Genomic DNA, 27,423 nt, shown 5'->3' with positions numbered 1-27,423 from the left:
AATTAAAGCTATCTATATGTTGGCTCAAAGTGAAGAAGAAATAGCTAACAATTAGAACTTTAAAAAATAACTAACTTCTGAATTAATAAGATACATATTTTGAAGAACTTAAGCAGAGACTGACCACCTGAAAGCCCAGGTTGTTAGAAGAAGATTGCTATATTAAGTTGGAAGCTGGGCTAGGTGACTGTTATTTTTTCACAACTCAGGTAAAATATGTCAGACATCAAATACTATGATTAATACTATTTTTAAAATAAAGCCTACCTGTAAGAAGGACTGATCCTCATTAGACAGAATTGATTCATGGGGTATAAATGCAGGTTCCTTTTTATCAGAGTTCTGCTGAATTGATAAAGTGTCTGCATAGCTTGGTCCCAGAAATATGAACTGGCTTTTCCGAGAGTCAGTAGTAAGGGAAACCTCTTGGGTATGTGTTTGGAGAAATGCTCTTACTCCATCAATGCCCACAAATTGGGAGGAATGGATGTTTCCAAAATGCCCACTCGATGTACCCAGCAACTTTGAGGTCCTCCACCTGTGTAACTTGAGCGCCAACAAAATGATAATGAAGGTGAAGAACAAACAGGAAATGACAGCCACTGCGATGACGAGGTAGAGTGTGAGGCTGGAGTCTTTAAGATCATCTGGTGCCTCGGGATTGCTGAGCTCGGAGAGGATCTCTGGGATGCTGTCAGCCACAGCTATGGTAATACTGACAGTGGCAGAGAGGGGGAGCTCCCCATTATCTGTCACCACCACTATGAGATTCTGCTTGAGGGAATCTTTGTCCAGGAATGTCCGGACAGTCCTGATCTCCCCTGAGTGCAGACCCACGGAGAAGAGCCCAGGCTCTGTGCCCTTGAGTAGGCGGTAGGACAGCCAGGCATTCTGACCAGAGTCTGAATCCACTGCCACCACCTTGGTCACCAGGTAGCCTGGCTCTGCCGAGCGTGGGGCCAGCTCCACTCCACTGGAGCCATCCGTGGGGAAGGCGGGGTACAGGATTTCTGGGGCATTGTCATTCTGATCCAGGATGAACAGAGTCAGGGACACATTGGTGCTGAGAGGAGGGTCCCCAGAGTCCTTGGCTGTCACTCCTAGCTTCAATTCCCGGAACTGTTCATAATCAAAGGAACGCAGAGCGTAAAGGACGCCAGTTTCAGAGTTAATGGAAACATAGGAGGAGAGGGGTGCACCGAGTACTGAGTCATCTGCAATGGAATAAGTGATGTGTCCATTCTCCCCAATGTCGGAGTCATGAGCAGTCAGTGAGTAAATGGAAGTGCCTCTGGGATTGTTCTCCATGACAAAGGCTGAGTAGGATGTCTGGACAAAAAGCGGGGAGTTGTCGTTGGTGTCTTCTATGTGCAGGGAGATGTGAGTGTCACTGGATAGAGGGGGATTCCCTCCATCTGTGGCTGTCACGGTGACGTTGTAAATGGAGATTTGCTCCCGATCCAGGGCTCTGTCGGTCACCAAACTATAATAATTTCCATAGGACTTTTCAAGTTTGAAAGGCAGGTGTTCTGGGATGGAGCATGTGACCTGGCCATTTTCCCCAGAATCTCTGTCATGCACATTGAAAAGGGCAATTACCGACCCTGCTGAAGAATTTTCGGAGATGGAGTTTGTAACAGAGGTAATGATGACATCGGGAGCGTTGTCATTCACATCCAGTACTTTGACCAGAACCTTGGCTATGGCCAGAAGTCCAGCCCCATCTCGGGCTTCAATATCTATCTCATAGAAATTGCATTCCTCATAATCTAGATTTCCCAATACTGTTATATCCCCAGTCAAAGCATTCAAATGAAATAAATGAGACGTTTTTTCGGTAGTTTTCTGGAAATGATAAGCTACTTCCCCATTTATTCCTTCATCCAAGTCGGTGGCACTCACTGTGAGCAGCTGTGTCCTCTGTGGTAAATTCTCAGGTACGTTTACGCTATACACAGATTGAGTAAACTCTGGTGCGTTGTCGTTAGCATCTAGGACAGTCACACGAATTTGTAGGGTGCTGGAGAGAATCGGATCTCCCCCGTCCGAGGCTGTGAGGGTGAGGTGGTGAACAGGTTCCTCCTCTCGGTCCACAGCATGCTCCAGCACTAGCTCCAGATACTTGGCTCCATCTGTTCGTTTTTCCACACGCAGAGAGAAATGATGATTGGAACTCAACTGGTAGCTCTGAACAGAATGCATTCCTATATCCGCATCAAAGGCTTCCGGAAGGGGAAACCTTGTTCCTGACACTGTGCTTTCGCTTATTTTGATTTCCCTTTCTTCTGTCCCGAAGCTGGGGATGTTATCATTGATATCAATTATTTCCACTTCTACTCCATAAATTTTCACTTTGTCCTCTAGCAGAATCTCTGCGTTTATAAAGCACACGGGTGCTTTCCCACACAACTTCTCCCTGTCTATTCTGTCAGCTGTGACTAAGCTGCCGCTTCTGACATTCAGAGCAAAATGCTGCTTTTTACCTCTGGAAACTATGCGGGCTCCGCGTTCCAACAGCTTGTGGGGCCCCAGCCCAAGGTCCTTGGCGATGTCTGCCACAAAAGAACCTTTCTCCATCTCCTCGGGCACCGAGTAGCGAATCTGCCCAGACCCGGTCTCCCACAGCGATCCCAGGAGAAAGAAAATCAGGAGTCTTTCTGGGCAGTTCCCAAGCCTCTGTTCAGCCGCCATTGCTGTCTCGCTATTGAATTTTTATTCCTTTTGCAAATCCAACCTCAGCATATGAATTAGCACTCTGGTTCTAACTGTCTAAGGGGATCAAAATGCTCCTGCATCTTGGAGTCCGTAGAGAAGAGCGTTTCTGGAAGATTCGATTTTAACCGGAAGGTGTGTCTGACACTGTATGCCTAGGCTTTGTCAGCGCCAGGAGGGAGATTTAGGCTGAATTTATCTTCCTGACTGGTCAACAGCGGCGCCCAGAGTCCTAACTGATTACTGCACCATTTCTGAGCAAAGCATGAAAAGTTGGCTTAAAATAGCTTCATTCTTAATAATTTTATTGCTTTAAAATATATTTTTAAAAAGAACACCTATTTCATTTAATTTTCGTGGCAACTCCAGAGAGCACCAAAACACATGGACTGGTTGTAGACTGGGAGACAGTAACTCTGTTCTTTTATTTCTTAGAAATAGTTTTTAAAAATATGATTATTAGCTGAATATTCATGTTTCCTTTGCATTTCCTTTATTCCATCTTATATTATCAATGGGGATCTTCAGTCTCCGAATAAGCAATTTCCAAGTCACAAATTTCTCCCATCCCCTCCCCCACCACACACAGATGAAGTGCTTTTAGTAAGTGAGATGAAGAAATTTATGTTTCTAAAATTGAAGAATGGTTTTCTTGTGAGTTGTTACAATTTTATGACATAGACTTCATTGAGAGATTCTAAATGGATTTCAGCTTACTCAATAAAAGTAGAAAGAATGTAAAAATTATTTTCTGTGCAGATCACTCAAGAGATTGTTGGGGTATTTTTTTGGCATTAAATGTTTTAATGTATTAATCAAGGAAATCCTCAGCTTCAGAATGCAAAAAGTAAGATCTAAGCACTCTGTATAAATACTTCTATAATCATAATTAGGTATCAGTATTTCACTGTGAACGCATGATAGAGGGGTTCCTCAACACCAAAGTATCCAACAAAAGAAAATTAAATACAATTTTCATAAATGTTCTGCATACTTAGATTTTTACTCTTGAGATATGCAAGACCTTATTTTCCTCAACATCAATGATTATCTGGAAGGTAGTATTTTGACTGAATGTGAAACACCTCTTTATTGCTCTTGCAATTGTTATATATTGCCAGTGTTTGGTGAAAGACTTTATTTCCAGGTGTCTAGGACATATACAATTATTGATGAATACTAAAACCAAAGAGTTTTTTTAACGAGCATGATGAAAGTGAAAACTTAACTAAAAGCTTCTTTTAGTGGCTAATGTAGAAATTCGTTTTGCATCATGGTTTTAGTTTTCTTGCCTTCTCATTGGGTGGGGAAAGAGTAGAGGGAGAGAGAATTTGGAACTGAAAAAAGTATCTGTCCCTTAAAAATGGATTTACTTTAATTAAAAAACCCTTCTTCTATGAAACTATTGTTAGTAAGCTTTTAATGTAATTTGAACCATGAAATTACGTGGCAAGAAAAAATCCTTTATCAAAATCCAATAATTCATGAAGAACATTCATGGCCAGACCAAAAAATGCAGACCTCACAGTTCCAGGGAAGCTCAATACTTTCAAACCAAGGAGTCATCATAAACCAGAGGTAAGTGCGCTCGCGCTCGCTCTCTCTCTCTCCCTCACTCTCTCTCTCTCTCTCTCTCTCTCTCTCTCTCTCTCTCTCTCTCACACACACACACACACACACACACACACACACACACATTTGCCAAGAAAATATTTGCCAGGTAATCAAAAGAGATAGAGTATGTCAAACGAACAAATCCCCAATTACTCACAATTAAGATACATACATTTTAAGAACTAATGCACAACGAAGACACTGTATAAAAAAAATGAAGAGATTATTGCCAGAACTTACGTGAGAAGGAATGACTATGTCAGAGGTGACCTGGAGTTCCCCATTACTGTTATTTGGGGTGCTGGAAGCATCATTAAAGAGTAAATCCTGTGGAGGCAACATTTCCCCAGTCAGTTTGAGAAAATTATATTCAATCTTTCCCCCTTGAGAGGCCACACATAGATTATAAGAATATGGTAAAGTTCCTTCACTGTAGTTTGGGGGGATGATGGGTCCAGTCTTAGAGCAAAAATCCAAAGAGAAACATCTGAATATAGGCGAACTTGATGACCTTCCTAAGCGAAAGGCAATGGACAATGTCACCGTGATAAGGAACAACACTGAGATTAGGGCCAAAGCTACTACCAAATAAAACTGCAGCTCAGACTGAGGATCAGGAATCTCCTCTCTCATCTCTGGCATCGCTTCCTGCAGGCTGTCGGCAAAGACCAAGTGTAGAGTCACAGTCGCTGACAAAGAGGGCTGTCCACCATCCTGCACAGAGACCAGCAGGCGGTGCTTGGCTGCATCTCTGTCAGCCAAGAGCCTGGTCGTTCTGACCTCACCTGTTCGCAGCCCCAGACTGAAGACCTCCGAATCCGTGGCTTGCAATACGTGGTAGGCCAGCCAGGCATTGTGTCCTGAGTCAGCATCCACTGCCACCACCTTGGTGACCAGGTAGCCAGGCTCTGCAGAACGAGGAACCATGTCGAAGGGGGCTGAACCTTCAGCCCCCAGGGTTGGATAGAGGATGATTGGGGCATTGTCATTTTGATCCACTATGAACACTCGAACTGAAACATTGGCACTGAGGGCAGGGGAGCCCCCATCAGAAGCCTGAAGAATCAGCTCGAAGGTACGGATCTGTTCATAGTAAAGGAGTGCTGTGCAAAGATGTCTCCTCTGTGGCCATTGACAGACACGTAGGAAGACAGTGGCAGAGTAGGGAGATCACTCCAGATGATAGAGTAGGACAGACTGCCATTCTGTTCCAAGTCAGGGTCAACTGCTGAGACACAGGAAATAGATGCACCTGAGGGATTGTTCTCAGGAACATAAGCCACATAGGAAGGTTTCAGGAAAACAGGGGCATTGTCATTGACGTCTGCTATGTGAAGAATGAAGGTCTTACTGGAGGATAGAGGGGGATTTCCTTTGTCAGTGGCAGTCACACTGATGTTATACTCTGAGGTCTGCTCACGATCCAGAGCTCCCTCTGTCAGCAGCTTGTAGTAATTCCTGGAAGGGGATTCTAACTTAAAGGGAATATTTTCCTGAAGGTAACACATAACCTCCCCATTTTCTCCTGAATCTCTGTCACGGATTTTCAGAAGTGCAATGACAGTGCCAGGTTCAGAATTCTCTGGAACTGGACTGAACACAGATGCCAAAGTCATTTCGGGGGCACAGTCATTTTCATCGAGAATTTCTATGTGGATTTTGCAGTGTGATGCTAGATCTCCAAAGTCTTTTGCTTCTATGCTTAGGGTATAACTATTAGCATTTTCGAAGTCCAAATTATTCCTAGTCGTGATTTCTCCTGTCTTTTGATCCAAGTGAAATAAAAATTTCACATCTTCATCTACATTTTGGAAGGAGAATGTAATTTCTGCATTGACTCCTTCATCCTGGTCGGTGGCCATCACACGCAGTACCGAGGATCCTGGGGGTAGGTTCTCCCGCACACTCACTCTGTAGACTTGCTGGCTGAAAAACTGGGGCATTATCATTGGCATCCACAACATTGATTCTGATCTGAGCAGTGCCATTTTGGGCCGGCTGACCACCGTCCAGGGCCATCAAGACCAATTGATGTGAACTCTGCTGTTCCCTATCCAGAGATTTTTTCAGTATCAACTCAGGGTATTTATTGCCATCTGGACTCTGTTTCACTAGGTCGAAGTAACTGTTTTGTTCAAGGTAGTATCTTTGTACAGAATTTGTCCCAACATCTGAATCCACAGCGGGGTCCAGAGGAAAGGACGAACCTATTTGAATGGATTCCGAGATCTTTAAATCTACTTGCGACCGTTTAAATAATGGGGCATTGTCGTTAATATCTAGCACAAGCACAGTTACATGGAAAATATTTAGAGGATTTTCGGCAACTGTTTCGAAATCAAGTGAGCACACGGGCTTCCTTCCACATATTTCCTCTCGGTCTATTCTGTTGCTGACCAGCAATTCCCCGCTCTCCGAGCTGATGCTGAAGTATTCCCTCTCTGCGCTAACCCGCAGCTTTCTAACCGGCAAGTCCTGGACCTCTAGTCCCAGATCTCTAGCGAGGTCCCCCACTACCGACCCCTTCGCATCTCCTCTGGAATGGAGTAGCGGATCTGCTCAGAAAACGCACAGCAGAACAAAGACGCCAAGAAGGGGACCAGTACCTGCGGCCTCAGAGTCAGAGCTCTTTGCCCGGCGCTCCTTCCCATCTCTCAGGCTCTCCGTGCAGACAGAAACTCTTTAGTCTCTTAGAAGCCGAAGTGTAGGTGATCGTGAGTTGTACGAACCAGTATTACAGAAGGGCCAGTTTCACTGCACAGTCTAGCGTGGCTGCAAATCCGTATGCTCCAAGGACGATTCTGTGAGACCGGAGCTTGAATGAATATAAGGTTTTGTTGGTGGACAGGAAATTACCCATCAGGAAGCTGGCTCCAAAGGAGTCTCTGTTCCAGCTCTCCCTCCACATTGGTCGACAGCGGCGCCCAGTGTCTTGGTTGGAGAATTTCAGCCAATCCTTCATCGATCCATTTTTCTCCAGGACAAAATTTTCAGTAATAACCAAGTAAAAAAAGCTATTTGGAAAATATCTGGTAAAGCATAATTATTAATTGTTTTTCTCAATATACAATTCCTTCTCCCTTCTCATTGTATTAGAAATGTTAAAAATTCTTTGTCTGGCAGCAGTTTGGTGTAACGTATAGGCACTGGACCTGGTGTCACAAAGGCTTGAGTTGGAATCCTGCCTCAGCCATCATTCATGTGACCCTGAGCAAGTTGCTTCACCTACCTGTGCTCTCTGTGCAAATTTAGTTTCCCCATCTGCAAAACTTGGGGGTTGATCTTTATGGACTCTACGATCCCTTCCAGGTTTAATCCTGAATTACTTGTCTGACAACCTCGAATTTTTATAATGCCTTTTCAGAACACTGTTCTCTTTTTAAATCATCCTTTCAATAATAGTGGAGTTCTATCTCCCACCTGCTTCTTTTTTTTTCTGTTACAAACATGCATAGTCAAGAAAAACAAATTCCCCCATTAGCTATTCCAAAACAAAATGAAATGAAATGAAGCCATAAGCCTCAGTTTGCACCCTGAATCCATCATTTCTCTATCTGAAGGTGTCTGGCATGTTTCATTTTGGGTCCTTTGGCATTGTGGTTGGGTTTTGTGCTGCTGATCAGGGTTTCCAAGTCTTTCACAGTTGTTTATCTTTGAGATATTGTTGTTATGGTATAAAATGTTCTCCTGGTTCTGTTCACTTCATTTTGAACTTTTCATTGAAGTCTTTCTAGTTTTCTCTAAAATAACCTCCTTCATAATTTTTACAGCTCAATTGTATTCCAATTCATATGCCATAAATTGTTGTTATTCCCCAATTGATGGGTACACCTTCCATTTTGAATTATTTGCCACCACAAAAGGAACCATAAATGTTTTTGCATATAGGGGTCATTTCATTTTTCTGTGACCTCTTTAAGGTATAGACCTAGTAACAGCATCTGTGAATCAAATGGTGTTCATAGTTTAATATCTCTTTGGAAGTAGTTCCAAAATGTTTCACAAAAGAGCAAGAACACTTCACAGTTCCACCAATAGCACATTAATGTACTCTGTCCAGTATTTGCCATTTTCCTTTTTGTGTGTGTGTGATTTTTGCCAATATAATGAGGGTGAGGTCACAGCTAGGTTTAGATTAGTGAGAACAATGAATCCCATGATGTGGTTGCATTTATTGGATTTGAACTATTAGAAGTCATAACTGTAATTGCTTCCATCTGAATGGAGCCATTCAGTACAAACTCAAATACTAGAAACCACTTAATGAGTTTCATTATTTCCATTAATTGAGATTTTTATTTTCTTTACATTCTCTTGTTATTAATTCTTTTATTTACCTGTTTTGAAATGGTCACTACATAGGGATCACAAACATTACAGTAAATGGGATTATACTTTGGTGCTTTGATGTATGAATATGATTCCTTTGGAATATGTACTTCCCTCCAACCATCCAGATCTTCATCCATCCATGAAATCTCACTGTGTATCATTCTTGTCCACATTCTCTCATAAATCCTCCAATAAAAATATACTCAGAGCATGGAATTCTTTCTCTGTTTCTTTAACTTAGATTGTCTATTTGTTGCCCTCAGTTCTCCCTATATGACCTACCCCCCTCCTTTTCCAATAATGGTATCAATGATGCTTTTTAATCAACTTCTTCCTATATCATTGCTGATATGGTTCAGCTTACTTATGCTCACACTGTTTTTCTCTCCTGGGTTCATTAGAAATTTTGATTTTTCAGAGATTCCTTTATTTTATCTACAGAGTACACCCAGAAGAATATTGACATATAAGGACAAGGTTTGTACTGGGGAACAGAAAAAATACTATATATTTCACCAAATGCATTTCAGTCCACTATCCTCCAAAATTTTTCAATGCAGGGTGAGATTTTTGCCCATCTGCAGTATTTGTCCATTTCATTTTTTTTGGCATGCTGCTGCTGAGTAAAAGGGCTATATTCGTAACTGCATGACTTGGGGTGGAAAGAGGCATTCTTACACTTAGTTTTTCCAGTGTGTGTTATTAAGATAAATGGTTGTGGAACCCATTAAGGAAGTTCTGAAGGGTTCTGGGAGTTAATGGATTTATCACAAACAGGAGCAATGGGGATCCTCACTACATATAAGAAGAATTTTCAGTTTGGATTTCGCAAACACCCTCCTTGGCAATGAGAATACTTTAAAATAAGCAAATGTTTCCCAGCATTATTCCTTCAATCAGTCTTTGTATGGCATGAGTTTTAGTCTTCACACTACCTAGTTCCTCTCCTCTGGAAACACTTTAGAAAGATAATTAAAAATCTGCAGAAAGATTCTCGGAGCAACAACTTCCAGAGCAATACACAAGAACAAGTCGCTAGTGGAGTGCCACCCTACTAATGAGGTTACATCCTAATTAATATTACCCCATTCAAAAAAGGATGACTATGCCATGTAATAGATTTCATCAGGGGTATTTTCATTTTCTCCAGAGACTGAGTTAATGTTGGATGGAGGATATTTAAAAACTGTTCTCTTTAGAAATAATTAAAGTATTATTTTAACAAATAATATGGCCATAGCAACACAATAACCAACTGATTTAACGTTCAAATGTATTGGTTCTCTGAGTATTTCAATTATGATAGAAATAAAGCAGCCAGGCGTCTAGGGTACATTGAATATCACGGCGAATTATTGCACAAAATCATGTTGGATTATCTCCAATGAATGACAACTGAAAACATTCAAATACGCTCCCACAATAGGCTAAAATAAGTAATTTTTTAAAGGTAAAACACTTTTAAATCTAATAGTTCACGAACACAAACTACACAAAAAGGTCAAATAAGAACAGATGTGTACTGAAAATGAAACAATTCAACTTTCAAATGGAAAGATGGAGCTATTCTGGAAGAATAATATGAAAAGTGTCTTAAATAATTTATTTAGATATTGATCTGATAAGCCAAAAGGAAGTGTTTGAAAATATGACCTTAGCACCATGCCTTCTATGTTATCTCAATAAGGTTGTTCCATAAGATCCTACACTGCCATGCCACACATTGTAGATTAGGTACGTCAGGAAAAGCCAAGAACTGAGGTCATCTGGCAAAGTTACCATGAGGTTTAGTCCTTGGTTTTATCATTGAAGCCATTGGATTCCTTAAGAGCTAGAACAAAGACCTTCAAGATTGAGGTGGAACAAAGACCTGAAAGATAGTTTTGTCTACTGCCCTCCCACCTTTTTCAAAGCTGTGAAAAAGGCCAGGTAAAGAACTGGAAACTGAGAGGATGCTCACCAACTGGGGAATGGCTAGAAAAGCCATTGTATGTCAACTCAAAAGAATACTGTTTTGCTGTAAGAAATGATGAAGGAGTCTACTAGTTTTAATTTTTACTTACAACTTCACTAATGTGAAAATATGTTTAATGGGTATGTAAGTGTAAAGCCTATATCAGATTGTGTGCAGTCTTGGGGAGGGTGGAAGGGAAGAAGGGGGAGAAAAACTTTCAACTCAAAAGCATGTGGAAGTGATTGTTAATAAATCAAAATCAAAATTAAATTAAAAAAAAGAAATGATGAAGGAGGTGGTTTAAGAGAAACCTGGGAAGATTTGAATTAACTGATGTAGAATGAGGTGAATAGAACCAGATGAACAATTTATACAATAACAACAATATTATAAAAAAAATAACTCTGAAAGAATGAGAAACTTTGATCAGCATAAAGATTTATCACAATTTGAAAGGACTTATAATCAAACTTGCCACTCATCTCCTCATAGGGAGGTGTTTGACTCAGCATGAAGATTGAGACCTATTTTTCTGGACATTGCCAGTTGTGGAATTTGTTTTGCTTGACTATATATGCTTTTATCGGTGTATCGTTTGTCTTACTTTCTCAATGGAAAGTTGGGATGAAAGTAAAAAGATTAGGCTTCAAGACAAATTTTCTGACTTTCATCCAATGATTTTTCCAATAACAAAACAAAGTCATATTCAACACATTTGACAACACAGATCAAGACCTAGAAGCCATGTTTTATTTTCCTTCTTCTTCTTGGTAGATGACATAAATATGGAAAAGACATTTAATATTTCAGATGACAAAATTAAGATTTAAATTATCTCTACAGATTAAAAATACAAGCCTAGACTAAGGAGATTAAATACAAAAGGTGTAAATATAGAATCTCATACCTCCTTCCCAAACTATTACTGCATCAAATAAAGGATGGGGGAGAGTGTTTTCACAAGAATTGATTTGAAAAAGTTGCAGCAATTTCAATTGATCGAAAACTCAATATGAGCCAACAGTGTGATGTAGATACCAAAGAAACAAATGAGATCTCATACTGAATAATAGAAATACTTTCTTCAAAATAAGAGAAGCAATAGTACTACAACCCTGTGCCTCCCAACTTTGTACTGGTGAGCCCATAATATTGGATTTTTATCTTTAGTCAGAAGTCAAAATTTGAGATACATATTCATAGAATGAAATCTGTTCATCGGAAGGAGCCCAAATTGTCAAGAAGTATTGAAACAAGACTAAATAAAGAACAGTTGAAGGAACAGGGAATCACACACACACACACACACACACACACACACACGAAGAGAGTTAAGAAACAAATAACAGCAACTTACAAGCATTCAAAGGACAGAAGAGAAAGGAAGGAAATAAGTATTTACATAGTGCTTACTACATGCCAGCTACTGTGCTAAGCACTTTTTACAAATAGTACTCATTTGAACAATTCTGAGAAGCAGGTGCTATTATTATCTCCATTTTACAGTTGAGGAAATTCAGGAAAACAGAAATTAAATGTCTTTCCTGGAGTCACTTAATTAGTAAGTTCCTGAGGCCAGATTGGAAATCAGGTCTTCCTCACTTCAGGCCTAGTACTCTATTCACTCTGCCATCAATGGACCCTATCACTAACTGTAAGAACTAAAGCACATCCACTGCAACCTCAGCTGCCTTTAATTCTATTTCTAAGAAGAATCAGAATGATTCTGTGTAGCTATGGCAGATTTATGTTTAGATGTACACAAGCTGCAGAGAGCCAGGTTGGAGCTTAATATACAGAAAACACGTCTAACAATTAGAATTTTTCAAAAATGAAAACTTTTTGTATGAAGATTTCTATCACTTGTACTCTCAAGCTGAGGCTTACTACCAGTAAGGTTGTAGGGAAGAAGATTCTGACATTTGGAGAGAGGTAAGACTAGGTGAAAATTAAGATTCCTTTCAAATTTAAGTTGTAATTGATAGAATTTTAAATCTATACTAAGAATTAAGCTTAAGCCTACCTGAAAGGACTGATCCTTATTAGACAGAATTGATTCATGGGGTATAAATGCAGGTTCCTTTTTATCAGAGTTCTGCTGAATTGATAAAGTGTCTGCATAGCTTGGTCCCAGAAATATGAACTGGCTTTTCCGAGAGTCAGTAGTAAGGGAAACCTCTTGGGTATGTGTTTGGAGAAATGCTCTTACTCCATCAATGCCCACAAATTGGGAGGAATGGATGTTTCCAAAATGCCCACTCGATGTACCCAGCAACTTTGAGGTCCTCCACCTGTGTAACTTGAGCGCCAACAAAATGATAATGAAGGTGAAGAACAAACAGGAAATGACAGCCACTGCGATGACGAGGTAGAGTGTGAGGCTGGAGTCTTTAAGATCATCTGGTGCCTCGGGATTGCTGAGCTCGGAGAGGATCTCTGGGATGCTGTCAGCCACAGCTATGGTAATACTGACAGTGGCAGAGAGGGGGAGCTCCCCATTATCTGTCACCACCACTATGAGATTCTGCTTGAGGGAATCTTTGTCCAGGAATGTCCGGACAGTCCTGATCTCCCCTGAGTGCAGACCCACGGAGAAGAGCCCAGGCTCTGTGCCCTTGAGTAGGCGGTAGGACAGCCAGGCATTCTGACCAGAGTCTGAATCCACTGCCACCACCTTGGTCACCAGGTAGCCTGGCTCTGCCGAGCGTGGGGCCAGCTCCACTCCACTGGAGCCATCCGTGGGGAAGGCGGGGTACAGGATTTCTGGGGCATTGTCATTCTGATCCAGGATGAACAGAGTCAGGGACACATTGGTGCTGAGAGGAGGGTCCCCAGAGTCCTTGGCTGTCACTCCTAGCTTCAATTCCCGGAACTGTTCATAATCAAAGGAACGCAGAGCGTAAAGGACGCCAGTTTCAGAGTTAATGGAAACATAGGAGGAGAGGGGTGCACCGAGTACTGAGTCATCTGCAATGGAATAAGTGATGTGTCCATTCTCCCCAATGTCGGAGTCATGAGCAGTCAGTGAGTAAATGGAAGTGCCTCTGGGATTGTTCTCCATGACAAAGGCTGAGTAGGATGTCTGGACAAAAAGCGGGGAGTTGTCGTTGGTGTCTTCTATGTGCAGGGAGATGTGAGTGTCACTGGATAGAGGGGGATTCCCTCCATCTGCGGCTGTCACGGTGACGTTGTAAATGGAGATTTGCTCCCGATCTAGGGCTCTGTCGGTCACCAAACTATAGTAATTTCCATAGGACTTTTCAAGTTTGAAAGGCAGGTGTTCTGGGATGGACCATGTGACCTGGCCATTTTCCCCAGAATCTCTGTCATGCACATTGAAAAGGGCAATTACCGACCCTGCTGAAGAATTTTCAGAGATCGAACTGGTAACGGAGGTGATGGTGACATCGGGAGCATTGTCATTTACATCCAGTATTTCGACCAGAACCTTGGCTCTGGCCAGAAGTCCAGCCCCATCTCGGGCTTCAATATCTATCTCATAGAAATTGCATTCCTCATAATCTAGATTTTCCAATACTGTTATATCCCCAGTCAAAGCATTCAGTTCGAATAGTTGCGAGGTTTTCTCAGTAATTTTCCGGAAATAATAAGATACATCTCCATTCATTCCCTCGTCCGGGTCTGTGGCATTCACCCTAAGCAGACATGTTCTCACTGGCACGTTCTCAGGAACACTCACGCTGTACTGGGACTGAGTAAACTCTGGCGCGTTGTCATTTACATCAAGGACGGTCACGAGAATGCGCACGGTGGCAGAACCAGCCGGACTTCCTCCGTCAAAGGCAGTGAGGATAAGGTGATAGACAGGTTCCTCCTCCCTGTCCAGGGCCCGCTCCAGCACCAGCTCAGGGTACTTGGCATCATCTCTTCCGTTTTGTACATGCAGAGAGAAGTGATGGTTGGAGCTCAATTTGTATTTTTGCAGTGAATTCACCCCTACATCTAGATCAAAGGCTTCTGGAAGGGGATATCTTGTTCCTGGTATTGCGCTTTCGCTGATTTTGATTTCCCTTTCTTCTGTCCCAAAGCTAGGGATGTTATCATTAACATCAGTTATTTCCACTTCTACTCCATAAATTTTCACTTTGTCCTCTAGCAGAATCTCTATGTTTACAATGCACACAGATATTCTCCCACACAACCTCTCCCTGTCTATTCTGTCTGCCGTGACTAAGCTGCCAGTTCTGATATTGAGAGCGAAATGCTGCTTCTTACCTCTGGAGACAATGCGAGCTCCTTGATCCAACAGTTCCCGCGGTTCCAGCCCCAGGTCCTTGGCGATGTCACCCACGAAGGCACCCTCCTCCATCTCTTCTCGCACTGAGTAGCGGATCTGCCCGGCCCTCGCCTCCCACAGAATTCCCAGGAGAAAGCAAAGCAGGATACTGCTGCCCAGACGTCTCTGCGGAGCTGCCATTGTTATCTTGCTGCAGATATTTCTTCTGCTTATTCTTCCAATAGCTCTCTCTGGATCAGTTCTTAAGTCTTCTAAATCCCTGGAGATTGGCAGTCATCACAGTTTATGTATCTTGGGGTGTTTTCTGGCTGATTCAGTTCTGCTGGTGGACTTGTGTTTCTGAACAGCCTTTTCTTTGTGCGCCTGAGCAACTTAATGGCTTTGTCGGTTGGGAGTCTGGAAGATCTGGCTGGATTTCTCTCCCTGATTAGTGAACAGCGGCACCCAGAGTCCTAACCAATTATTGCATTATCGGCAAAGCATAGAAAGTATAAAACGCTTGAATTCCAATTAATTCCCATTTTGGGGAAACATATCTAAAGGATATATCTGCTTCATTTAGTTTTTCTTGAGAACTACAGAGAGCATTGATCCAAAGCAGGTATTCCTTATAGATTTTATCATATTTATGTCATTTTTAAATATTCTAAATAAAGAATTTATTTTTTAATGAGGATTTTTCAAAATAATGGTGTGAAAAGCATTCATGCTCCTTTCCCATTTTCTTTACTGTATCCTGTTTTGCCATTGTGGATCTCTATTTCCAATATTAGACTATTAGTAATTCCAGGACATAAAGTGAATTCTTTTTTTTCTCCTTTCTACCAAGTTGGAGAAGCATTTAAGTCAAGAACAAGCCACTCAGGCTTTGTGAGCTAGATATTGGTGGCTTTCTAACTTGTTACAACTGTTGGCCCTTTAACTTTCAGTAAGAGAGTTATTCTGAGTTGTTGGTTGACCAATGAAAATAAGCATTACTTAATGGTTATCTACCTTTCTGGGTTATCCATTAATAAAGCTTATGTATGTATAGATAGATAGACAGATAGATAGATAGATAGATAGATAGATAGATAGATAGATAGGTACACATACATACACACACATATACACATATGTACATATATGTATACACACACACACACACTATATCCCATGTAAGCTCTGGGGACTCTTTATTCCAACTCTTTATTTCCTTTTAAGAGTTGGACTCCAGACCTAAGCTACAACTCTCCCTCAGGATTATAGAGGTACCCCTAGGCACAGGGATAATTTTCCAATATTATTGCTTGAAGTCCCCACCAGTATGCTCCCCCACCCCACCAAGTTTTCAGTTGATAATTAATTTAGTCACCCAGCCTTAAGTAGCTTTCAGAAAGGGACATTTACTAAGGTGATACATAAGTATGAATAGTTGGTACAAAACATCCTCCCCACACCAGTCTATGATATATTCTCCTACACATAGATTCCAGGAAAAGTAGGCTCAAATCCTTTTCTCCCATTCCTATGATGCTCAATAATTTCCCCTTAGACATGGTGTGTTTCTTTGCTGGGCTTCTTGTATAATGAATCCTGTGGTTCTAGTTTTTGCTCGGCTCCTGATGCAGACACTGGTATCAACTGGTTGGGTATGCTGTTTTTTTTTTGTTTTGCACCTTTTGAAGGTGCAAAGACCACCAGTAAAGGAGGGCAAGGGAGCAAGGAGGAGGTAGACCTAGACAAGGTCAAAGTTAAGACTTTTCTACCCCCGCTCTTCCAAGACTATTCTTTCTTACGGATGTGCTAGAGAGCTACACTTGCTTCATTTTATGTAGTTTCTCTCCCTTCTCTATTCTTTGACAATTTATATCTGATTCCTGGAGAACTACTAGTTTCCCAGATAATCAGAACAGAGTTCCTTTCTTGTGTCATTTCATTTCATTCAATGGCTTTCAAGGACTTTTCACACTTTGTCTAAGGTCTTTTTATTGATTGATTCATAAGTGTTCAAACCTAGTTGAGGTATCAGAGGTAGAATGGGGTGGGGGTCATTTCAACTCCATTCTTACAGTAGAAACAAATAGCAATAATCATCTATGAATCAATGGAATATCTCGAACTACTGAAAAAAGGAAAGTCTCACATCTGTCAGTCTTTGCATAATTTATATTAGTAATCATTCTGGCCCTGTGTATGCATGAGACAAAGGTTTTTACACACCAAAGATCTGTGTATGGGAAAATATATTCAAGTATGCAGAATTCCTGGAGTCTGGGATTTTGAATTAAGATATAGGCATATTTTATTAACATTTTAATCATTATGTTTAATTTAAACAAACTTTGGCCAGAACATAAATAATTAGTACACCTTTATACATTTGCCTTAGTAACTTAATGATCACTATTTGCTGAATACCTTAGACTGTTTTGGCCCTCTAAACTAGAACCAAGTTTTTCAAAGAAGAGGCATTTTTTTTAAAGGATGAGTATGATAACAATTTAAAAAACTTAAAAGAAAACTTTGCTAGCTGATGATTGAAATATCCTTTTACTTAATTTAAATTATGAAATTCTTTGGTTGGAAAGTATATTTTTCTCATTTGGCTATTCCAATAACTTAAGTTCATGGCAAATGTGAATGGTCATATATAAAAGTGAAGATCGCAGATTATCAGAGGAACTCTTTACTTTACTCAAAACTGAGAAAGTATCACCAGGCAGAATTAAGATGCTCCAAATATAAATATTATTTGTTTACCCAGAGAATGCTGTCTGATAAATTAGAAGAGATAGACAATGTTGAAAACAAACCCCCAAATACAGAGAAAACATGATAATTTTAAGAACTAATGCACAATGGAGTTGCTGGGCAAAAAGGCAAAAAGTGGTTGCAAAAACTTACATGAGAAGTGACCAAATCAGATGTGACCTTGAGTTCTCCATTAGGGTTATTTAGGACCTCAGAGTTATCATTAAGAAGGAGATTCTGGGGAGGTGCCATTTCTGCAGTAAATCTGAGAAAATTATGTTCCATCTTTCCTGATTCTGAGGCCACACACAGATTGTAAGAATATGGTAAAGTTCCTTCACTGTAGTTTGAGGGGAAATCAGGTTTAGCCTTAGAGCAAACATCCACATGGATACAGCTCAACATGTCAGTATTGCAAGATCTCCGAAGATGCAGGGTGATGGTAAGTGTCACTGTCATGAGGAACAACATAGAAATTAGGGACAAAGCTATTACTAGGTAAAACTGTAGCTCAGACTGGGGATTCAGGATATCTGAGCGCTCCTCCCTCATTTCGGGTAGCGCTTCCTGCATGCTGTCTGCAAAGATCAAGTGCAAAACCACAGTGGCTGACAACGGGGCTGTCCACCATCCTGCACGGAGACCGGAAGCCGGTGCAGAGCTGCATCTTCATCAGCCAAAGCCCTGGTGATCCTTACCTCGCCTGTGCGAAGCCCTAGACTCAAGAGCCCTGGATCTGTAGCCTGCAGCACGTAGTAGGCCAGCCAGGCATTGTGTCCCGAGTCAGCGTCCACTGCCACCACCTTGGTGACCAGGTAACCAGGCTCGGCCAGTGTAGGGACCATGTCAAAAAGGGCCGAGTTGTCAGATGCCAGAGCTGGGTAAAGGATGTTTGGAGCATTGTCATTGCAGTCCACGATGAACACTCTCAGGCTGACATTAGCTGTCAGAGCAGGGGACCCAGAGTCTTGGGCCTGCAGTGTCAATTCAAAAGTGCGGACCTGTTCATAGTCGAAGGACGCTGTGCAAAAACGTCCCCACTATGTCCATTGACAGAAACGTAGAAGAATAGAGTGAGCGGGGCCAGGTCACTGCTCACGATGGAGTAGGACACGCGGCCGTTCTGCTCAAGGTCAGGGTCCTCTGCCAAGACCTTGGTTATGGAGGAACCAGAAGGGTTATTTTCAGAAACGTAAGCGACATAGGAAGGTTGGAGGAAAACTGGGGGATTGTCATTAACGTCTGCAATGTGCAAGGTGAAGATTTTGCTGGTGGACAGAGGCGGGTTTCCCTTGTCTATGGCTGTCACAGTGATGTTATACTTTGGAGTTTGCTCATGGTCCAGAGGTCCATCAGTCAACAGCTTGTAATAATTTCTAGAAGAAGACTCTAACTTGAAAGGAAAATTTTCTTGGATATGACATGAGACCTGACCATTTTCCTTTGAATCTTGGTCATGTGTTTTAATGAGTGCAATAACAGTTCCAGGCAAAGAGTCTTCTGGAATTTGATCAAAGAGTGAGACGAAGTTCATCTCTGGGACATTGTCATTTTCATCGAAAATTTCAATTTGAATGTTACAGTGTGCTGTGTGACCTCCTCCGTCCTTTGCTTCAACATCCATCATATATCTATTTGTTTCTTCAAAGTCCAATATATCTTTAGTTGTAATTTCCCCGCTGTTGGGGTGGAGGTAGAACAATAGCCTGTTATTGTCCTCGTTGCAGAAAGAGAGGGTGATTTCTGTATTGATCCCCTCATCCTTGTCAGTGGCAGTCACACTGAGCAGTGAGGAGCCCGGGGGCAAGTTCTCCCGAACACTGACGCTGTAGACATCTTGGCTAAAGACTGGGGCATTATCATTGGCGTCAGTGACGCTGATCCATATCTCAGCCATGCCGCTTTGGGCTGGTTCCCCACCGTCTACAGCAATCAGGACCAAATGGTGAGAACTCTGAATTTCTCGATCCAGGGATTTTTCCAAAAGCAATTGTGGGTATTTACTGCCATCTGGTCTTTCCTTCACTGATAGAGAGAAATAGGGATCAGGACTGATCTGATATGTTTTAAGGGAGTTCATGCCTACATCTGAATCTCTTGCTGATGCGAGAGCAAATTTCACTCCTGGAAGTGTTAGTTCACTGATTTCTAGGGAAATATAGTTTTTAAGGAATTGTGGTGGATTGTCGTTAATATCCTGTATCGTCACAATTACAAAGAAGATATTCATTGGATTTTCAGCGACTGTTTCGAACTCCAGAGCACACTCAGACTGGCCCCCGCATATTTCCTCTCTCTCTATTCTGCCTCTCACCAGTAATTCTCCACTCTCTGCGCTCACAGTAAAGTATTCATTCTCTGAACTAACCCGCAGTTTCCGAGTTGGCAAGTCCCGGATACTAAGCCCCAGATCTTTGGCGAGGTTCCCCACCACTGACCCTTTCTCCATTTCCTCTGGAATGGAACCGGATCTGTTCAGAAACCGCGAGGTTGAACAAAGATACCAAGAAGGGAAACAGTACCTGCAGCCTCAGGGCCCAGCCCTTCTTCTCCTCACTCCTTTCCATCTCTCAAATCCTCCTACTTCTAAGATCCCCGAAACCTGTGTTCAGGTCACCAGAGACCGTACTGTTTCTGGATTCTTAAGAATGTAAGTGTTTCCAGGGAATCCTTGGAGATCAGCGTTCTGGAAATGAATGCGTTATGGGTTCCCTTGCTGGCTCGTTATGACTGCTGGAATTATTCTGCAGCCTCTTACAGAGAGCGCTAACCTGGCTCAGACGCGCCATAAGTAGACAGCGGCACCCAGAGGCTCATATGGAGAACTGTACCTATCTCAGCATCCTTTATATAATACAAAGAATGAAATATTGCTGGTCGCCCATTCTAACCCCACCTCAAGCATATCTCCTTGAATCAGTCCAGTTTTCTATTCTTTCCAATAATAATGTTTCACTTGATTTAAAATGTACAAATGTAAACTACAAAATTTGCCACATAGAGCAAATAGGCAACTCACCTATGCAACTTTATTATTGTTAATGTAATACCAGTTTCATTTAATACTGCTTCAAAAATTCTAAAGTTAGTTTTCTTCTTATAAAAAATTATTTATATTCAGTGGCAGTGGGGCAAAGGTGCCTAAGGTGCTAAGCAGGGTTTCTGCAAAATTCCTATCATCCAACTTACACGTGTTCATTTCAGGTGTATTTTGTTATTTTTCCAATGTTTACTCATGGTGCCAACTAGCTAATTCACTCGCTTTCTCTTTTATCAAAAGTTCACTCCAGATAATATGCTAACTACTTATTTCTTTTCTAACTGGAAAATAGATTAATCATCTTCGTACTCTGACACATGCATGATCTCATTGATTGTGGACTCCTTTCCACAGTGCAGATGGCAATCTAGCCACAGTTTTTTCATTTTACAGCATCTATATTCTTCTAGAAATACACTCAAGAACGGTTATCCAACGGTTATCCAACAGTTATCCATATCATGCTTTATGACTTTTAATATTACACTGGAACCAACGAACGCCTTGGTCCTGTTATCCTATTCTCTAAAAGTGACTAATCTACATTTTTTTGATACACATTTTTATCATGTTTTTGCCCCATTTCCCTCTCACAGGAACATGCTGTATCTGAATTTCAACCACATTCTTATAGACAAGAATGAATCATTGTTCTATGAAATTTATCAGTGATCTTTTCAAACAGAATTAAAATCAATGATGAAAAAAACCTTAGGAAATAAAAAAAAGAAATAAATCTGTTATCTTCTGACATAAGCCAAACAAATTTGAAGTAGAAAGTGGAGGAGCCACTTAAGAATACATCATTTTACTTTGCCCCTGATGACTGTTGTATGGAAAGTTTCTATGCAATTCCTTATAAAAAGTCAGTACCGAATGCTATAATCACTACTATATCTGAAGTAATGGAACAAAGTCTGACTTTTCCTCTTTCAAAAATACTGGAGGAGGGGCAGCTAGGTGGCGCAGTGGATAAAGAACCGGCCCTGAAGTCAGGAGTACCTGAGTTCAAATCCGGCCTCAGACCAAACACTTGATACTTACTAGCTGTGTGACCCTGGACAAGTCACTTAACCCCAACTGCCTAACAAAAATACTGGAGGAAAAAAGAATTCTTAACCTTTTCAGGATCTCACTGATTCCTTTAAATTCTTTTAATAAAGAAAACTAAAATCCTTTTATTCTAAGTGCATCAAGAAATTACAGACTTAATAACTGAAACTTATAAAAAGAAGACATAAATTCTAAAGCAGGATTTGTGTCCCAATATATACTTAATAATTCTATTAAAGAGGCATCATCAGTTAGTAAAGCAATATAGAAACAAAAAGTGTTATTAGGTATAACGATAACTGAAACGAATAGAACTTTTGACTTTTGCAAAGTGCTTAATGTAGATGATTTCACTTGTTCTTTACATCAATGGAGATTGAGGACCTGTATATATTTCACTATATACAATGTATAAAGCATATATTTACATATGGTATGTATGTAAATTATGTACATAGATATACAACATGTTACTAGAAAACTACGTATTTGATTAAGCTACATATTTGACTATGTATTTAACCCACTGTCAAAACTGTCACAATGAAGAGTCTAATAAGAATCTCATGGAAATTATTGAGCCTTCTCCTCCACTCCCATCCCCACTTCCTTCTCCACCTCCACCTGAAGAGCAAATCTAATTTTGAAAATTACATATTATATGCTTCAAAAATTTATCTACTAAAACCAGCCTTTGAAAGTGCTGCTTTTTTAGCCAATTAAGTAGTTTAGTTGAATAAGTAGAAATAGAGTTGAAAAGGTTATATGATGTTTATTTCATATCAGTAGTAGTACAGAAAAGAAACTTTCTAGGATTTTTATAGTTTCTGTTCATGTTTCTATCTTATAAATCAACAAATTCATACTGCATACTAAAAAGACTAAGAATTGCATTTTAGTTAATTTCCAGAACTTTGAATGACACACACAAAAAATTACTCAGAGTGAAGATACTGAAACACGGAATGTTGCCTTTTACAATTACATGAATTCTACTTGTATTTAACATCAGATTTGCTAGGCATTGTGTGAATTTACAAACTTTTCACAAAGTTTTTATGGAGAGTGAATAACGTGACTATCAAATTTTAGTATTAGTACGCCCTCCCACACCCTACCCCTCAAAATTGTGAAGAGTAGACACTCTGTGTGCACTCTGAATGCTTTGGACAAGGCAAAACGTGGGGATCACTTGCAAGCCATTGGGAAGTTTCAATTTTCTTAGACTTTGAGAGTCATTGCAGGACAATATTGGATACAGAGACATCTTGGAAGTCATGAACACCTGGATTCAAGGGCTACCTCTGACTTACGGACTGTGTGACTCTGGGCAAATCTTTTATCATCTCAGTTCTGAAGGCAGCTCTCTAAGGCTATGAAGAGCAGATAATCTGCCCCCACTTGCAATGGAAAAGATAGTTTCTTTGCTAGGGAGTTTCATGCACTACGGAGATCCCATAGCCAGTACCTATCATTTCAACCTATGTTTTTCCAAGAATGTGAAATTTGTTAACAGCATATAGAAACAAGGGACAAATGTTTTCATATGTTAAAGAGAAATTAAATAAAAGCTAAAAGTTAAAAAACGATCTTATTAAAAAGGACCTACCTGAAAAGAGGCTGACTGATCTTTATTTGTACCGACATTTCTTGATGTTAGTAGAGGTACCTTTTTTTCACAGCTCTGCTGATTTATGAGGGTGTCTGCATAGTTGGTCTGAGGAAAGATTAACTGACTCTTCCGAGAATCCGTGGTGAGAGAAACCTCATGGGAATAGGTCTGAAGGAAAGCTCTCACTCCATCTATTCCCAAAAACTGAGAGGAGGGACCCCCCACATGGTCACCTGCAGACTGCACAACTTGCAGCATCCACCACCTTCTCAGTCTGAGAGCCAGCAGAAGGACGATGAAGGCAAAGAACAAGCAGGAAACCACAGCCACTGCTATGACCAAGTAAAACGTGAGGAGAGAGTCATCTGGGGATCAGAGGAAAGTCTGGATGCTGAGATCTGAGAGGATCTCGGGGATGCTGTCAGCCACTGCCACAGTGACGCTGATGGTGGCAGAGAGAGGGTTCCCCATTATCTGTCACTACCACTATGAGATTCTGCTTGAGGCATCTTTGTCCAGGAATGTCCGGACAGTCCTGATCTCCCCTGAGTGCAGACCCACGGAGAAGAGTCCAGGCTCTGTGGCCTTGAGGGCGGTAGGACAGCCAGGCATTCTGGCCAGAGTCTGCATCCACTGCCACCACCTTGGTCACCAGGTAGCCTGGCTCTGCCGAGCGTGGGGCCAGCTCCACTCCACTGGAGCCATCCGTGGGGAAGGCTGGGTACAGGATTTCTGGGGCATTGTCATTCTGATCCAGGATGAACAGAGTCAGGGACACATTGGTGCTGAGAGGAGGGTCCCCAGAATCTCTGGCTATCACTCTCAGCTGAAATTCCTGGAACTGTTCATAGTCGAAGGAGCACAGAGCATAGAGGACACCAGTCTCTGAGTTGATGGACACAATGGATGAAAGTGGTGGTGCCTCTGAGGGCAGGGTGCTGTCCATGATGGAGTAGGTGACTAAGGCATTCTGCTCACTGTCTGGGTCATGGGCACTCAAGGAGTAGATGGAAGCTCCTCTGGGGTTGTTCTCCTGGATGTAGGCAGAGTACACAGCCTGACTGAAAGTGGGTGGGTTGTCATTGATGTCTGCCACATGCAAAAGGATATGAGTGTCTGTAGACAGAGCTGGGCTCCCAAAGTCTACTGCTCTCACTGTGATGTTGTACTCAGACACCTGCTCCCTGTCCAGAGTCCTGTCAGTCACCAGTGAATAGTAGTTGTCCACCTTCTCTTCTAATTTAAAAGGCAGTTTATCTGGGATGGAACACAAGACTAGACCATTTTCACCAGAGTCTCTATCATGGACGTAGAATAGAGCAATTACAGTCCCAGGGAGAGCATTTTCAGGGATTGTGTTGCTGACAGATGTGATAGTCACTTCTGGGGCATTGTCATTCACGTCTAGAACTGTGACATGAATTTTAGCTCTGCCCCAAAAACCAAGACCATCTTGAGCCTCTACTTCTGTCTTATAGAATTCTGCATCTTCATAATCTAGATTTTGTAAGGTTAATAATTCTCCAGTCACAGAATTCAGTTGGAATATTTGTGAGATTTTCCCAGGAATTTTCACTAGAAAATATCTTATCTGAGAGTTGCTTTCTTCATCTGCATCAGTGGCGTTTACTGTGAGCAGCACTGTCCCCTGGGACACGTTCTCTGGAACACTGACTGTATACACAGGCTGAGTAAATATGGGAGCATTGTCATTTACATCCAGGACGGTCACTCGGATTCTAACAGTGCCAGAAAGGACAGGATATCCTCCATCTCTGGCTGAGAGAACTACGTGGAGAGTAGGCTCTTCCTCCCGGTCCAGGGACCTCTCCAGTACCAGTTCTGGGTACTTGATCCCATCACCTCCACTTTGCACAAGCAGAGAGAAGTGATCATTGGGGCTCAGCTTATAACCCTGGAGGGAATTCACTCCCACATCCGGATCATAAGCACTTTCTAGAATAAACTGGGTTCCTGGAGCTGTGGTTTCACTGATTTTTAGTTCTAGCTCTTCTTCCCGAAAGCGAGGGGCGTTATCATTAATGTCGGTTATTTCCACTTCCACTGAATAAATTTTCAATTTATCTTCAACCAGAACATTAAAATTTAGTAGGCACTGGGCGCTCTGTGCACAGAGCTCTTCCCTGTCTATTCTGTCCGCAGTGACTAAGCTACCGCTTCTGACACTGAGAGCGAAATACAGCTTCTTACCTCTGGAGACAATGCGGGCTCCGCGCTCAGGCAATTCCTTCAGTTCCAGTCCCAGGTCCTGGGCGATGTTGCCCACGAAAGAGCCCTTCTCCATCTCCTCGGGAATCGAGTAGCGGATTTGGGTGGCCACGGTGTCCCACAGCAGTCCCAGGAGAGAACAAAGCAGGATTCGCCTTCTGCCGTCGCTGTGTTTTTGCCCAGTGACCATTGCTTCTCTTCGGAATACACTCCTTGCTGTCTGTAGGTAGCTCGTGGCTCCTCTGTTTTCCTAGTTGTTGTTGTCCAGAGCCCAAGTCTGGAGCCTGCAGGGTTAGGGGGCTCCGTTTCTCCGTATCCTGGAGCGTGTGTGTGTGGGTTTGGTCTTCCTGAGCTTTGTGCACTAGGACCTGGGAGAATTAGACTTGCTCTCTCCCAGCATTTCTGTTCCTGATTGGTGAACAGCGGCTCCCAGAGTTTAAATCAATTATTGCATCCCCTCTAAGACACAATGTTTTGAATGGTGTAATATATGAATTGTTGTTATAATGAAAGAAATTTTTTAAAAAGTCATAGAGTTGGAGGTATCTTGGATCATAGATTCATAGCATCATATAAAGAATCACAGTTGGTAGGGATATCATTCTTTACTATCAATTTTTATAAAGTTTTTATCATCAGGTTCTGTTACTGCTATCTTCATTGGGAAAGATAAATTATAACTCACCTAGGTGACAATAACTTTGTAAACATTCTGTAGAATATAAAGGCTTCTTTTTTGCTGATTATATTACCTTTCTGTCAATAGAACAACAAATATATTGATTCTCTTCATCTCAATGTATATGTCAATATTTATCCATTTGTTTAACAATGGCCGTATTTCTCTGTGTGTCTACCTGAATATATTATCTATACATTAGGCTTCATTGTGACATGATACTAGTTTGTAGTCGACATCAAATTATTAGCTTTTGGATTGTGCAATAGCTTGCTAAAGTATAATCAGTAATTAAATATATTATATGATTGTAAGCTTGCTGTTCAACATAGTTAGCATCACTGAAGTTGCTACATTTTTAAATGTTCTCCCAAACAACCTCCTGCAGAAATGTGAAAAAAGGTAATGATGGTAACAGATCATGAATAGGAATTTGCTACAACCAAGGATTTGTAAGTCTAAAATGAGATGATGGCTATGAAGCACTTTGCAAAGCTTAATTCACTTACATAAATGCCAGCTATTGTTGCTGTTGTTATCCTCCAGTCACCAGATCTCCAGTTTGATGATGATGCCATTCCCTCAGCCTTCTACTGCCCTGAAGCTGAGTTTAAGCAATTCTTTCAGACAAACTATAACAAACCGGAGCAGGAAGGTCATGGTGCCACAATTTAGAGTAATCTGTGTTCTTTGATGTAGAGTTGACAAAATGTAATATTGTTTTTTGAAAATAAAAAGAAATTAAAAGCAACATTGACTATCAAGACAAAGCAATTGAACATGGAAATGTTGTTCAGTATTCTAAGGATTTGATATTTCTTTTAGTTGATGATCTTTGAGAGTTTCTGGTATCAAAGTTTCGTATTCTAAAGAAAATGATATAATGAACTCCTTCATTTGTCTAGGCTGACCCTCAGATAGTAGAAATAGAAACACAACTCATCAAAAGGGATTGAGTGATGGTCCCTTGAAAAAGTGTAACACATGAAAATGTGTTGAATTGTTACTTCAATGTCCAATTACTGCTAAAAAAACTATTCATGGGCTCAAGGAGAGAAAGCCTTCAAATAAAGTGAATCGCAACTGAATTAGGCCTGCACACAAAAACCTGAGGTTCACCCATGCAGATCTCCCAAGTCGACATTTAGGAACATAGATATTTATAAAGCTATAACAGGAAAAATTATATTAAAAATATTAAGAGAAC

At 41.2% G+C, this 27,423-nt stretch overlaps 2 protein-coding genes and 3 pseudogenes across 2 annotated transcripts in view; all 5 read right to left on the bottom strand.

Annotated features, from left to right (window-relative positions):
• The window catches only part of LOC110220871 (protocadherin gamma-C4), a 215,327-nt gene that overhangs the window by 136,494 nt on the left and 51,410 nt on the right, over window positions 1-27,423 (bottom strand). The gene's annotated exons all lie outside the window — the stretch shown is intronic.
• Window positions 220-2,871, bottom strand: LOC144455467 (protocadherin gamma-A4 pseudogene; annotated as a pseudogene).
• On the bottom strand, window positions 6,169-15,371 carry LOC144455466 (protocadherin gamma-A4-like). Its single transcript, XM_078148879.1, has 3 exons — window positions 12,636-15,371; window positions 7,065-7,300; window positions 6,169-6,862 (listed from the first exon to the last, which is right to left on the bottom strand). The coding sequence occupies exons 1-3, from the start codon at window positions 15,048-15,050 to the stop codon at window positions 6,169-6,171; spliced, it is 3,345 nt and encodes a 1,114-aa protein (XP_078005005.1). The 5' UTR covers window positions 15,051-15,371.
• Window positions 17,673-20,316, bottom strand: LOC144455968 (protocadherin gamma-B1 pseudogene; annotated as a pseudogene).
• Window positions 23,124-26,743, bottom strand: LOC110220870 (protocadherin gamma-A2 pseudogene; annotated as a pseudogene).

This window comes from Phascolarctos cinereus, unplaced genomic scaffold (genome assembly GCF_003287225.1).
Source record: "Phascolarctos cinereus isolate Bilbo 61053 unplaced genomic scaffold, phaCin_HiC Scaffold_2;HRSCAF=192, whole genome shotgun sequence".
In the NCBI taxonomy this organism is placed as follows: domain Eukaryota; kingdom Metazoa; phylum Chordata; class Mammalia; order Diprotodontia; family Phascolarctidae; genus Phascolarctos; species Phascolarctos cinereus.
Note: the sequence above shows the minus strand (reverse complement) of the source record. Positions and strands in the feature narration are given on the sequence as shown.